Here is a 12,281-nt window from a genome sequence, read left to right on the forward strand (position 1 = left end):
ACACAGAAATTGTTACAGAAAAAAGAAGAACAAGATGTCAAAAGAATCTTCTCTCAAATTACATTTCCATTTGCCTCATTGAAAATTCATGCAAGAATCATACAAAGTTTTTTAATTAGATGATTAATAAATAACAAAACTTTTAAAGACCCCATGATTTCATTCATTCTTTCATTTTTAAGACCTCTCACAGGTATGCGAATCACAAAATATAATACATCCAGAAAAAAGCCATACCTGTCCAAGGTGGTATCAGATCTGTATCGTCCAAGTACAGCTGTCTGACCTTCCTTTTCATTTGTGCTACTACTGTAAAAGAAAGTTAGAAATGTCACATTTGTCATTGTGTTTATTAAACAACTCATCACAAAAATACCAATATCTATGTCTCAAATTAAAGTATCATACAGGATTTCTGACCATCCAGGTGTCAATAGATCCAACCCTGCATTCATTGCAGTGATCAACTTAAGAATTATTGACACTGGAGTCGGATTTACAGTGGAAATATGTATAGACTAAAACTGAACAAAGCAAGCTCTTGCTATAAACAGGATATAATGACAGATTTCTTTGGTAATATTATCAGAAAGGTGTTAAGATACTCTACCATACCTGTGTAGGCTATCTTGGGATTTGTATTGATTAAGCACAGCCCTTCCATAGTTTTCATCAGCACTTCGAGAGAAAGAGAAACAATGGTTAGTTAAAAATGAAGTATTAAAAATAGAGAACTTTTTCTTGGCAAAAGATTTGTCTTCGGTCAGATTTCACAGCTGTCCACTACCACTGTGATTGCCTCAGCTATAGATCTCTGCAGTAGAAGACTTCAGACATTTTGTAGTAAGGATTATCTCTTCCTACAAGCTGTTCATGGACTTTATAATGAGGGTGTTTTTTCTGCTGTAATGCAAGTCCTAGTTTATATTAGAATAAACTTAATCTGACTCTGACTAAAGCTCCTTAAAAAAACTTGCCAAGGTTTATAATCTTCATGGTTGTAAAAAGTCAAATCATAGTCTTACAACCTAAATATGTGAAATGTGGGATTTTTCTCATAGAGCAGAAACCTGGCACCTCATTAAATACTCAGAGGTTGAAAGTCCCAATGAAAAACATAATGAATATTCAGCAAACTAATACTTTCAAAAGGCAATCAATACCTCATCAAGATAAATAAATAAGAATTATTTAATTAATCTAATTCTGGTTGATACCATCCATGCAAAAATAGATATTCCAAGAAAATGTACATGGTATACTGAAATGCAGCACAAATGCATTTCATATTTTTCTTACCTTTCCTCTTCAGGCCTTTTCTTTATCCAGCTGTTATCTTGCAAAAGTGTCCGTCGTTTATTAATATCATGAGAAGCCTGTTGTCTGCTTTTGATTGCAACAGAGGGGCTCTTCTTATCTGCAAATGCAGAGAAACACGTCTTGAAAATGAACATGTGGAATAACTTTGGAAACCTCGAGTACTATTACAAAGGTTAAAATATGTAAAAGTTTAACACAAATTGAATTTTCAGTTATCACACCTGTTTAGTGAAGATTGTTTCCCTGATAAGTTTGTGGCTTCAACCTTGAAAAGACTGCCAAAGCCAGTTTACCAAACTAAATCAGTTTCATCCTTAATATGAAGGAGTTTTGTATATTTTTAATGTAAACAAATTTCACAGATCTGATAAAGGAATTATGAAATTTGCATACCACAGTAATCCCAGGAAAGTCAAACTGATGAATCCTATTTCCTGGGGTGTTGTCTATGGGTTTTATATTTGCAGATGTGTGACAGGATGCAAATTTTGAATGAAAGCTAATCTTGAGTTGACCACATGGTCCTCCAGCTACACCCAGCCCGACATATGTGGATTTTCACATTTCTCAAAATGTCAGACTCCCTCTGAAGCTTTTTCCTTAATGGCTGAATGAACAGACTTTCTTTTCTAATGAGCTCCTTAGTTTTACTGAACTTTAATAAAAGCGATACCTTTAAGATCTATATCTTTACATCAAATTTAACTAAAATTGGTGCACAGTTTCAAAGGTTATTGGGAGAGACAGACAGACATGCACACTCATGTGCTTTATGAACACAGAAGTCTTATTTACTTATGAAAACAACCTAAAATATCTTTGCCCAACAATGCTAATATTTAGTATATTGAAGAACTAACAATATGATACTGACTTGATTTGGGAAATTTTGGATTCCTCTCTGCATTAGAAAGCTGATGTTTATCTCCTTTGGTTTCCTTTTATGAGGATTTTGGCCCTTTTTTGCAAGAAAAAAATATGCAATGACTACTGTCCAGCATTCTCAGTTCTTTTATTCCCTACCTAAGTTTCATATGATCAGCCTGTTTGAGGTGAGAGAAAATATTGTCGTGATATTTTAACATGCCCTTTTAAAATGAAAAGCTAGAAGTTCAGACTAAATAGAAATTCCATTTTTTAATTGCAATATTTACCCCAAGTTTTTCAGTCAAAAGAAGTAAAAAAATTAAATATACAAAACCTTTATTAATACATCCAAATAATCAGTAAAATTAATGATGAAAAATACAGAGTTTCTCGGGTTTTCCTTTAGACACCTTCATGATTTTATACATTAATTCCTCACTTTCTGAGCATTCATGCAAAAGGAGTGCAAGACCATCAGATTTCAGGAAACATCGCTGTCTGATGTTCAGCAAGGACATTTGACTGTAAAGATTGTGTATGGAAATACCAAGCTCCACAGAAAATACATGCAGTCAGTAATATGTCATTTGTCAAAGATGTGTTTTGGCATTCTGCTGTGATTTATAAGAAAATGTAATTCTTACTTTTAATACAAGAACTTCAGCTGTAGTGATAACATTAAAAAATGACAAATGGCTACAATGAGTGGAAGATGAAATAACAAAAAAAGCACCAAAACAAATATTTTAAGTGACAATTGTCAAGATTGAATTTTTAAATACATTTTTCTCATGAAAGAAAAACACTGCAGTACAAAGATAAAATTCAGTCTAAAAATGTATGTCTGACTGTAACTTAAACTGCGTCTGCTCTTATCTATTTATATTCACTGTACATATGTCCATACTGCCAAATGAAAGAAGGCCAGAGAAGGAATGAAAGGCTTGGACTCATCAATCATGTTTGCTTAATTGCAGATGTTCTCTGGTTCTGTGTTGGACTTGCTCTCCCCAAGACTGAGTTGCTGGAGAAGTGGCAAAGGTTTGAGAAACACAGCTGTGATAGCACCGATACGTGCTTCTGTTTCTTGGCCTTGATGACAAGGTTTGGCTTTCTTTTTCCAAGCAGCATAGATGCAGCCCTTTGACAAATGACCAGGGACATCAAAGATGATGTTTTTAAGAATGTGCCAACAGTCACGGTAGATTAACAAAAAGTATTCTATCCTTACTTCATGATTTCTGCGTTAGCCTGTTCACTGCCAATTGAACTAGTTCTTCTCTTAAAAAGATTTGTTAAAATCTGACTTTAAAGACTTCAAAAAATGAAGGCATCCCAGGTTTGTCTGAATACCTCCAGTGGTTCATTAGAATATCTGCTAAAATAAACACTTCTTGCAAACCAAAAAGAGGAAGGACCTTCACCAGTTTAAACAATAACATCGTCTCATAGTCACTGGCAAGAATGAAGATAGTTTTAATTAGCCAACAAGATCATATGAAGTGTGTTTGCTCTAAAAATGTGTATGTTTCCATTCTCATGAATATTTAGGTATTTTTAATTTGGTACAATCATTTGTATTGGAGGGGAAAAAAAAAAGTTAATTTTTCAAAAATAGGAAAAATGTGAGCTCAAGTTTATGCATTCCAGAGAGAAAACTTCTCTACAGTAAGGATAGCTGATGGCACCTAAAGGGGTGGAAATGATTCCAGCATTCTTTTCATTCTAGTAGTTTTAGCCAAAGATGCTTTGATCTGTTTCCAATGCATTTTAATCTGTGCTCTTATGCTGTCAGCCATAACCTCCTCAGAATCTTGAAGAAAAACCTTAATGACATGAACATGACATAAACATTTCTATATAATCAAGAAGTACTAAGTATATATCCAACTATTAAAATTAACCATGTATGTGACATATTGACCTTTTTCCAATAGCAGTTTAAGAAAGCTGTTATCACCTACCCAAAAAATCATTTGTATTTTACAGAAATCATGGCTTTTTAAACTGTTTGGTGCAGAAATTTTGAGAAACCTCCTATAAAGGCAGTAGCCAAGGGATATACACTGTTTTCTTGTCAAGAAATATTGCAAGCATTTTGCTGCTACCTGAGGCCCTGGCTTTGCTGAAGAGTACTGATTTCTGGTCTAATGAATTTTCTCCCAAGCTTCAACTAAAAAATTAAACGTAGATCTGATACAACTGTTCAGGTCATGTGAGTGCAGGCAGATGCAGCTTGTCCCTGTCTTAATTTGACAGTAAAAGGTTTATGTCCTCAACACAATAGAGCCAAGCAGTTCCTTGCCGTGGCTGCACTAATTTTGGTGTACTTAGGCCTGGCACATCCCACCCAAACCAGATCCACATGCATTTCAAAACCTTTTGGTCTTCAGAAGTATTTTTTAGGTTTCAAGAAAATGGAAAATATCATCATGTTTACAGTTTGCCTCTGATCATTTCTCTGCATAGAAAGCAAACTCCAGCCCTCCTCAAGTTTTGTCCCTCCAGAGGAACAAACAATCCCGTCAGACAATGATTAAAAAGCTTTTCTCTCCCCTTGCCCTGTTCTAATTTTCCTCAATTTCTCCTCATTTTCCCTGAGCGAGTCAAGGAGACGGTGCTGAGATCAATGAATCTGCCCACTGCCCTTCCAGCTGCTGTGCTCCTGTGGGCTTTCCACAACAACCACAGCCTTTGGCATGGGGAATCACCACCTTGCACCACACCACCTGACTCCCCCACTCCACCACACAACACTGCTCAGTGGGATGTTCTGGCCTGAATCCCTGCCAGCAGCAGTTTGTGCACAACACCAATAGTCTGGCATCTGAAGCGGGTCGCGCTGTGACTAATAACCATCCTGTCACTGCCGAAACGTGGCAGTGTGCCCAGTGAGGGAGCTGAGGGATGGGCATGGTGATACTTAGAAAGGAGGAAGGCCACGCCTCAGCCTCCAAGTGCCCTGGGAGCAGAAAATGGAGAAGACTTGGTATTACCGCTTTGATTTGGAGACTGTTTTTGTATACTGAAAGCTGACATTTGCTCCGTGGTATGTTGTCCTTCTCTAGGAATCTAAAAGGAAACACGACAAAAAAAAGAAGATATTAGGAATCAGCCCCAAAAACAGCTCAAGTTTGTTGTCCACTTCGACCACCTCCTTGCATAAGTTTAGTCTGACAGGGTGGAATGGCATAGTGTTGGCTGCAGCCCTGCTCAGACCGAATCTGCGGCACAGTGGTGGCTTTTCCCTGCCTAGTAATGACTATGTGTACTCCTGCCTTGTGCCTCTGCCTTTCACAGTGCCTGTCCTTCCTTTCCCTTTTTGGGAGCATCTTCCCAGAGAACACACGGTGTGGTGATAGCCTTCGGAGGGCCACACTGAGTAATGAAGAATGAGGTGAGGTGATAAGCTTAATGGGAAAACAGTATTAGTCAGTGGCTCAGAGTGGCACCTGGAGCACAGGTGGGCTTACCCAGCCCTGCTGATGGGTCTCACAGCTACAGTGATCAGCAGCTAATGCAAGGGGCCAGGACAGAGACAGTTCTTCTGCTCTGCAACAGTTTTCCATTCACTGACTTCTTCCCTTATCTCAAATCAGGTTAAAAAAATGAGCCTCCAAGACTGCCAATTTAAAAAAAAAAAACAAACACCAACAACAACAACAAAAGCAAAACAAAACAACAACAACAACAACAACAACAACAAACCCAACCAATTATTTGGGAGTTGAGCCACTCAAAAGATTTCATGTTTTCCTTTGAAACTGGATTGTGAATACCAGCTTTCCTAGAGAAAGCATCAACCAGAACATAATGACTTTTCAATGACAAAAAATTCTCCCTTAAGTTAAAAAACCCCAATGCTGACACTGACTTACAGGTGTGGCCAAAACTGACCCTCTTTAGCAAGTGGATTCCTTTTCAAAAAGCAGTGTTTTCCAAGAAAACAATGGTAAGATGGAAAGCTGCCAACCAATTCCACTGTCAGACTACTAAGATTTACAGAAGCACTAGAAAACAGTTTTTGTGACAGCAGCAGCCCTTAAAAATCAGAAACGTTCCCATTTCTCTGGGTGACACAGCTATTGTGTTTTTCTTACTGCAGATGTAAAGTGTATTGCTCCCACACCTAAGATAGAGTGGATTGAGACTGGAGCCTGTGGCTCTTTCTTTACAGATGGGAAGGGAAGAAGATTTGGGATTCTAGCAAAAGTATAAAAGTTCACATGTATCTTACGTAGTTGTGAAATTCCAGATATTTATTGGTGTTTAAAATTCTGGCATGTTGATTGGAAAGCTCCAGCCCACATTCTTGTTTTTTTAAGCTTAGGTGTTGGTATCAAACAGGCATTGGCACAGTTTATGTAGAAAACATGTGACTGCTGGATCTGATTCCCACACAATAAAAATTTGCTCGGGGCTATGGTGAGCCGTATTTATTTTGCAATTGGTTATAAAATATCTTTTAAAAATACTTATATAAGAAGGTTTAAAACATATATGCACTGAATTTCCTAGAAACTGTTCAGGTAGGTTATTAAAGAATGAGTTTTAGATAGTGACCATTCTCACTATAAATTTTCCTGAACTGTCCCAAGATGGTAGAGAGGTCTCTGATGTATTTATGTTCTCAGCTTAGCAACAGCTGTACATCTGATGCAGTCAGTCAGTCCTGGGATAATATTTGATATTTCAGAATATTTTGTAAGCAATGAGAACTAGTACTTCTTCTCCTCAAGAAGAAGTAGTAGTTTGTATAGAAGGAATTTGGATTTATTTTCTAATAAGTACATTTAAAGCCATTTGCTAAGGGAAATGAACTGTAAAACTTTGAAAAAGGAGACTTCTTTTGTGAAAATTAAGTGAAATGAGATAATTTTAAGACTTAAAAGATCTTGTTTAAAATACACATTTTGCAATTTAAATATTTAGTACTGAAAATAACAGGAAACTGCTATGTAGACTTCATGTTAGACTGTAGCCCTCCTTCCTATATATTTGTAATATAAACTGAAATTTGTCACAGAACTGACAAGGAGTATCATATACCTTTGTTAGAAATAAACAAAAAAACCTCAGGCATTTGTTCTGAAATAAAAATTATGGCCAAAGTAAAAAATCCATACATTTTGAGGCTTGTCTTTAAAATCTACAGATTATTACAAATGTATTAATGACACTGAGATCATGAAAAGTGACTATAAAACAGGTTTGCAACTCCTAGTTGTATCCATGCAAGACAAAAGAAAGTCCAGCAAGTGTGTTTCTTTCATCCCCCTTAATTTAATTAAAACTATGTTTTGTCTCGTCCTATATTAATTTTTAATGGTTTAAGAGCAAAACAATATTTCTGTTGCACGTGTGTACAGCATCCAGAATAAACTGCTACCTAGTCTCCCAACCCAAAAGTAGTATGCATAAATGAATATAAAAAGCAGCCACACTCCCTTTTACAGTCAGGACTGAAAATGTTCCAGGTATTCTGAAATTTTAAACCTAGGCATTTTAGTCCTACAGAATACTGCCATATTGTCCTCAAGGCTTGCTTCATGCTTCTGAACTTTCAAGTTGTATATCAAAGATTGATCCTTTAAAATTTAAAATGCAAATTAAAAGCTACTTCAGTCTGTAGCACAGACAATCAAGAATCATCAGCGTAAGACTTAAATTTTAGGATCTTAGAAATTAAAAGATTCGTGCATAAAGAGGCAGGATACAGCTCATCAAAGCATTTTTTGAACTCTGTGTGTGTATCTGTGTATTTGGAAAGGAGAATGGACAAAACATTAAGATCACATTAGTTTAAATATTCCAGCTAATAAAGATGTGCAACTGTCACATTGTTCACACAGGTCAGTGAACATTTTATCTTCAGCTCATAGGCAGATTTAAAAAAAAGTTTTTAACTTTGTGAGAAAGAGGAGTTATAGGTTTCTATAGTATACTATAGTAGTAAATTTAGTTCAGGCATTCTTAATAGGATCTCAACCACTGAAGCAAAACAACTCAGCTGGAATGCAAAACAAAAACAAACAGGAATGCAGCTCCAGTGTAATTTGAATTTAAAAACAGCGTCAGGAAACTTTAAAGGAAATTAAAACTGCCCCAGCCAGTCCAGTGAGCAGTTCTCAAATGATTTTAAGACATGCCAGTCCTGGATTCAGACCCTCACCAATTTTTGGAGAAACCCAAATATAATTCCAAAGAAATTCAGAAAAAACTTCAGACATAACTTCAGGGAAAGTCAAATGCCCCTTCAACTTGGAAGGAAGTTATTCCAAAAGTAGCACAGGTCTCTAATCCTATTTTTATCACAAATATCTATATTCACACTTCTACATCTCCTTTCCACCTCCTGCAGTGACTGATCAGCAGAATACCTCAGGCCTGCCTTAAATTCTGAAAGCTAGATCTTCTAGTTTTCAGATAGTCTGAACACGCCCATTCTTCCTTCATAGATCCCTTTTGCCCCCCTTCTGCTCTTGGCTGTAGCTTCCTATTTGATGAGGCTTCACATATATGCATAGCTGTATTTAAAAAATACATAAGAACGATACAAGCATCTCCTGTAAGATTCATGTTTTCCACATCTGACCAAATTAGTCGGAACAAACTAGTCTGTGTTCTTTGGCTTCTAGCTAAGACAGTGATTAAGACCTTATTTGTAAATATTCTGTTTATATGCATTTTTTTTAATAAACAATATTTATTTTCACAGCTTAGACACAAGAAGCACTGCATATATACTGTATAATAAGTAATTCAGCATAGTAAATGTTGAAGGAGGGATGTGAGGGGGACACCTTCTTCTCTTAAAAGTCAAAACATTTGTTTTTATGCTGAGGTTTTTCATATAAAGCTTTGCCAAATGCAAATGCCTAAAATGTCAAACTTCCCAGTATTATTAATTAACTGGGTAATACAAAAAGTTGTAACTGAACAACTAGTTTAAAACAAAAATGTTTCAGAATTTTCCTGACATCCAACTTCTTGTGCTGCATTGCTAAAGCAGCCTGGACTGTAAAGAAGCAGCTGAGTTCGGCGTGTCCACATGAAACACCAGCTGGAACTAACAGGCTCCTTATATATGTGGCTTTACACGACCACAGCTTGCTGACTACTGTTTGCTACATGTCCTTCAAGTTCCAGCTTTTCAAAAGTATCTAGTATTTGCCATATGGAAAAGAAAATAGACGCATATACTTTTTTCTTTGTTTATCCCAAATATGAAACTTGCCACCAAAATTTCATCTTCTTGAAGAAATATTCTGTTCTGAAATAAGCTGAACATTCAGCTTATTTGAGTGGAGCTCAATATTTTAGACCTATTCCATTAGAGATGAAGACTTACTTCAGCTCTACTTTTCCATTTGCTTTGTTTTCCATTGAACCCTTAATGTTAATTCTATAGTACGAGGCTTATCTTTCATTTATATGAGATGACTGTGGAGAATACAACATTTAAAAAAAAAGCACATTTGGTCTTAATTACAATTATGAAACACACAACAGTATTTCCTTGCTTTCACTTAACACCTTTCATGTCAGCAAACCTTTTTATTTTCTCCATCCTTTCTCTTGAATACAGTAAGTGTGAGCAAGCAACTGATTAAAGTAATTCTGACTTTATACAGGATGAAGATCTCCAAGCCTTAAAACTAAGGCACTGGGGAGACACATCGTTATAGTTGTTCTTCTAGATAGGGATCCATAGGTGTGTGAGGTAAAATCTTTCTGCTTTGGAAGTCAATACCAATTTTGCTGTTCTCTACATCCATCATTGCCCCTCTCAGATATCAAAGTGGGGTGACTGGGCTATCAAATCTGGCTACCTATACTTAAACTTAAGTAAGAATTTGTGTTCCTTGGTTCCAAACAAAGGTTGTTTTGCAAATCACCATCACAGCCAGAGCCAGTCAATACTGTGCCAACCTTCATACATCCAAACATGTTATTTCAGATGAGAATATGATCTCTTCAAATAACATTAAACGTCCATTCTGTGAGGTGCAGGTCTATATGTATAACTGATTCTCTACTTTCTTCCCTACAGAATTGCCACTGGTGATTCTATTTGTTTGGCAATTAGTTAGTCTTTTTGTCTTTTTGCTGAAATTACATTTAAAAATAACTAAATTTATTTTACAGACATTAAAGAATAATAAAAGTATGTTCCTAGATTGATTTTTTTTCCCCAAGATTTACATATCAGAACAATAGCCATATAATATATTTGTGAACTTCTGAAATTAATACATTGGGTTTAAATGATTATTTTACTTTACAGTTTTGGCCACAGAATTAATAGCAACTCTCACAGAAAATAAAAACATGTATATGTGTAAAAGAGAAAACAAGCAAGGTTGGAATAGGTAAGGTAGGACTAGAGAACACATGAATGTATGACAGAAATCATTCATCTTTGTAGCTGAAAGAGCTCTCAAAACTGGTTTTTCAAGATGTGGGCGGAGGAGATTCTGTTTTGAAAGAAGTTTTGGAACTGTCATTAAAATCAGCTGCAAAGTCAGAACACAAATCTGTATGTATTTTCAAATTAGAAATGCATGATCAGTTTTAGATGTAGTGGTTTGGGTTTTTTTTTTTAATAACGTGTAGAAGAGGAGGTAATAATTTTGTTTATTCAACTCTGTCATTCATTTTCCTAGATTTTTGGTGAAGAACACATCCTGTCTATACATGGGTTCAGCTAATTGTATAGATAAGTCATTGTATCGAAGTAGAATGCTATTCCTTTTGCAAAGGTGCAAATGAAAGAAAACTGTTGCTAATTGTTTTTTGCCAAAATAGTAAAATTCAAGCAAATTCAAGTAAAGGAGAAAAGAGTAAATACTCTTTAATTTTAGATAAAAATTACAAAGAAAGAATAAACTAACAATAAAATTAACCAAAGAGCAAAACTGAGATTTAAATAGCTATTCATGAAAAGTGGTCTGAATAGTGAGTTTGTCATCAGAGAATTAGCACTAGAATAAAATGCAATTAGCAACATAATGTAAATAATCAAGTAATTGAGATCGCAGAGCCAGGAGAAGTCAGAAAGATCTGGGAAAACTGAACACCTAAACTGTAAAACTTCTAGACCTGGATTTTCATAGACAAGTTCTCCACACTTCTTGAAAATCAGATTCTCTGAAGTGGGATCCTGAATTGGACACTAGGAAGTCACAGAACATCTGAAAATGTAGGACTTTCCATACATGTTATATAAAACCAGAAGAGTAAACATCCTTACCTAGGTATGGTAGAAGTTAGTGTCCTAGCGTGGCGCAGTGTGGTTAGTCAGCCTGGAGACAGCTGGAAGTGAGGCACAGTCAAAGCAGACAGAGAGCTGAATTGTTGTTTCCCATCCAGCTGTCTGAAAACTCAAGAGATTTCTCCTTCAGAGGCTGAGTCACTTAAGGAGGAGGTAGGAGGTGTGGAAAAGGGTGGCACCTTGTAGAAATACCAGATCAATTAGAAGTACGGGTGAGTTGTTACGCTTCTGTGCTTGCTGTGCTTTTCAAGTGCAGTAGGGCTGGGTTTCACGAAATGAACTGCTTTAACAGACCCTGAAACAGAAAGCTAAGTGATTACCATTTGGAAAAATATACTATAGTCATTTTGGTTTTCCACATATACGTTGCAGAGCTGTAGGGCTGCCTCTCAGCTACAGGGTTTCAGGTATTTACACAGGTGAACATGAAGGAACACTATATTTCACCAAAGAAAAATTCTGGATAAGTGTTACATGGGGAACACACACTAGAATCTGATCTGCACAAAGTATTTGTGCTGTTTTAGTACGTGGGCAGAGGTAAAAAGATCTGGAGGGAAATCCCTCCCATCAGATCTTGTTGCAAGACTCTCTTATCTGTGTATATTTGCATTCTCCTGCAGTACAACCAGCAACAAACAGAAAGGAGAGAAGAGCTTACCTTCACTTATTTTTTTCTCTCTTTAAAATGGCTGCAAATAAGTTTGTAGGCTAAGAACTGCCTTACTATTAGTAAATACAGTAGTATAGAATCAATAATTTTCTTATAGAAATACTGTATACAACTCCATGCTTCTGTTTAAGATACAGAGGCTGGTTT

General features: G+C 36.2%; 1 protein-coding gene across 3 annotated transcripts in view; it reads right to left on the minus strand.

Annotated features, from left to right (window-relative positions):
* SCEL (sciellin) overlaps positions 1-11,861 on the minus strand; it is a 48,202-nt gene extending 36,341 nt beyond the window's left edge. The window contains exons 1-5 of one of the 3 annotated variants that reach the window (XM_051780504.1): positions 11,441-11,861; positions 5,184-5,259; positions 1,300-1,417; positions 616-678; positions 238-306 (exon numbers count right to left, since the gene is read on the minus strand). In XM_051780504.1, coding sequence (XP_051636464.1) covers positions 238-306; positions 616-678; positions 1,300-1,417; positions 5,184-5,226 — 293 coding nt within the window. In that variant the 5' untranslated portion in view covers positions 5,227-5,259; positions 11,441-11,861. Of the gene's footprint in view, positions 1-237; positions 310-615; positions 679-1,299; positions 1,418-5,183; positions 5,260-11,440 lie in introns of all 3 variants that reach the window. The other 2 variants (XM_051780503.1, XM_051780505.1) reach the window with 2 other exon arrangements.
* Positions 11,862-12,281: the final 420 nt, after the last annotated feature.

Source organism: Manacus candei, unplaced genomic scaffold (assembly GCF_025592945.1).
Source record: "Manacus candei isolate 608988 ecotype Guabito, Panama unplaced genomic scaffold, ASM2559294v1 h1tg000014l, whole genome shotgun sequence".
In the NCBI taxonomy this organism is placed as follows: domain Eukaryota; kingdom Metazoa; phylum Chordata; class Aves; order Passeriformes; family Pipridae; genus Manacus; species Manacus candei.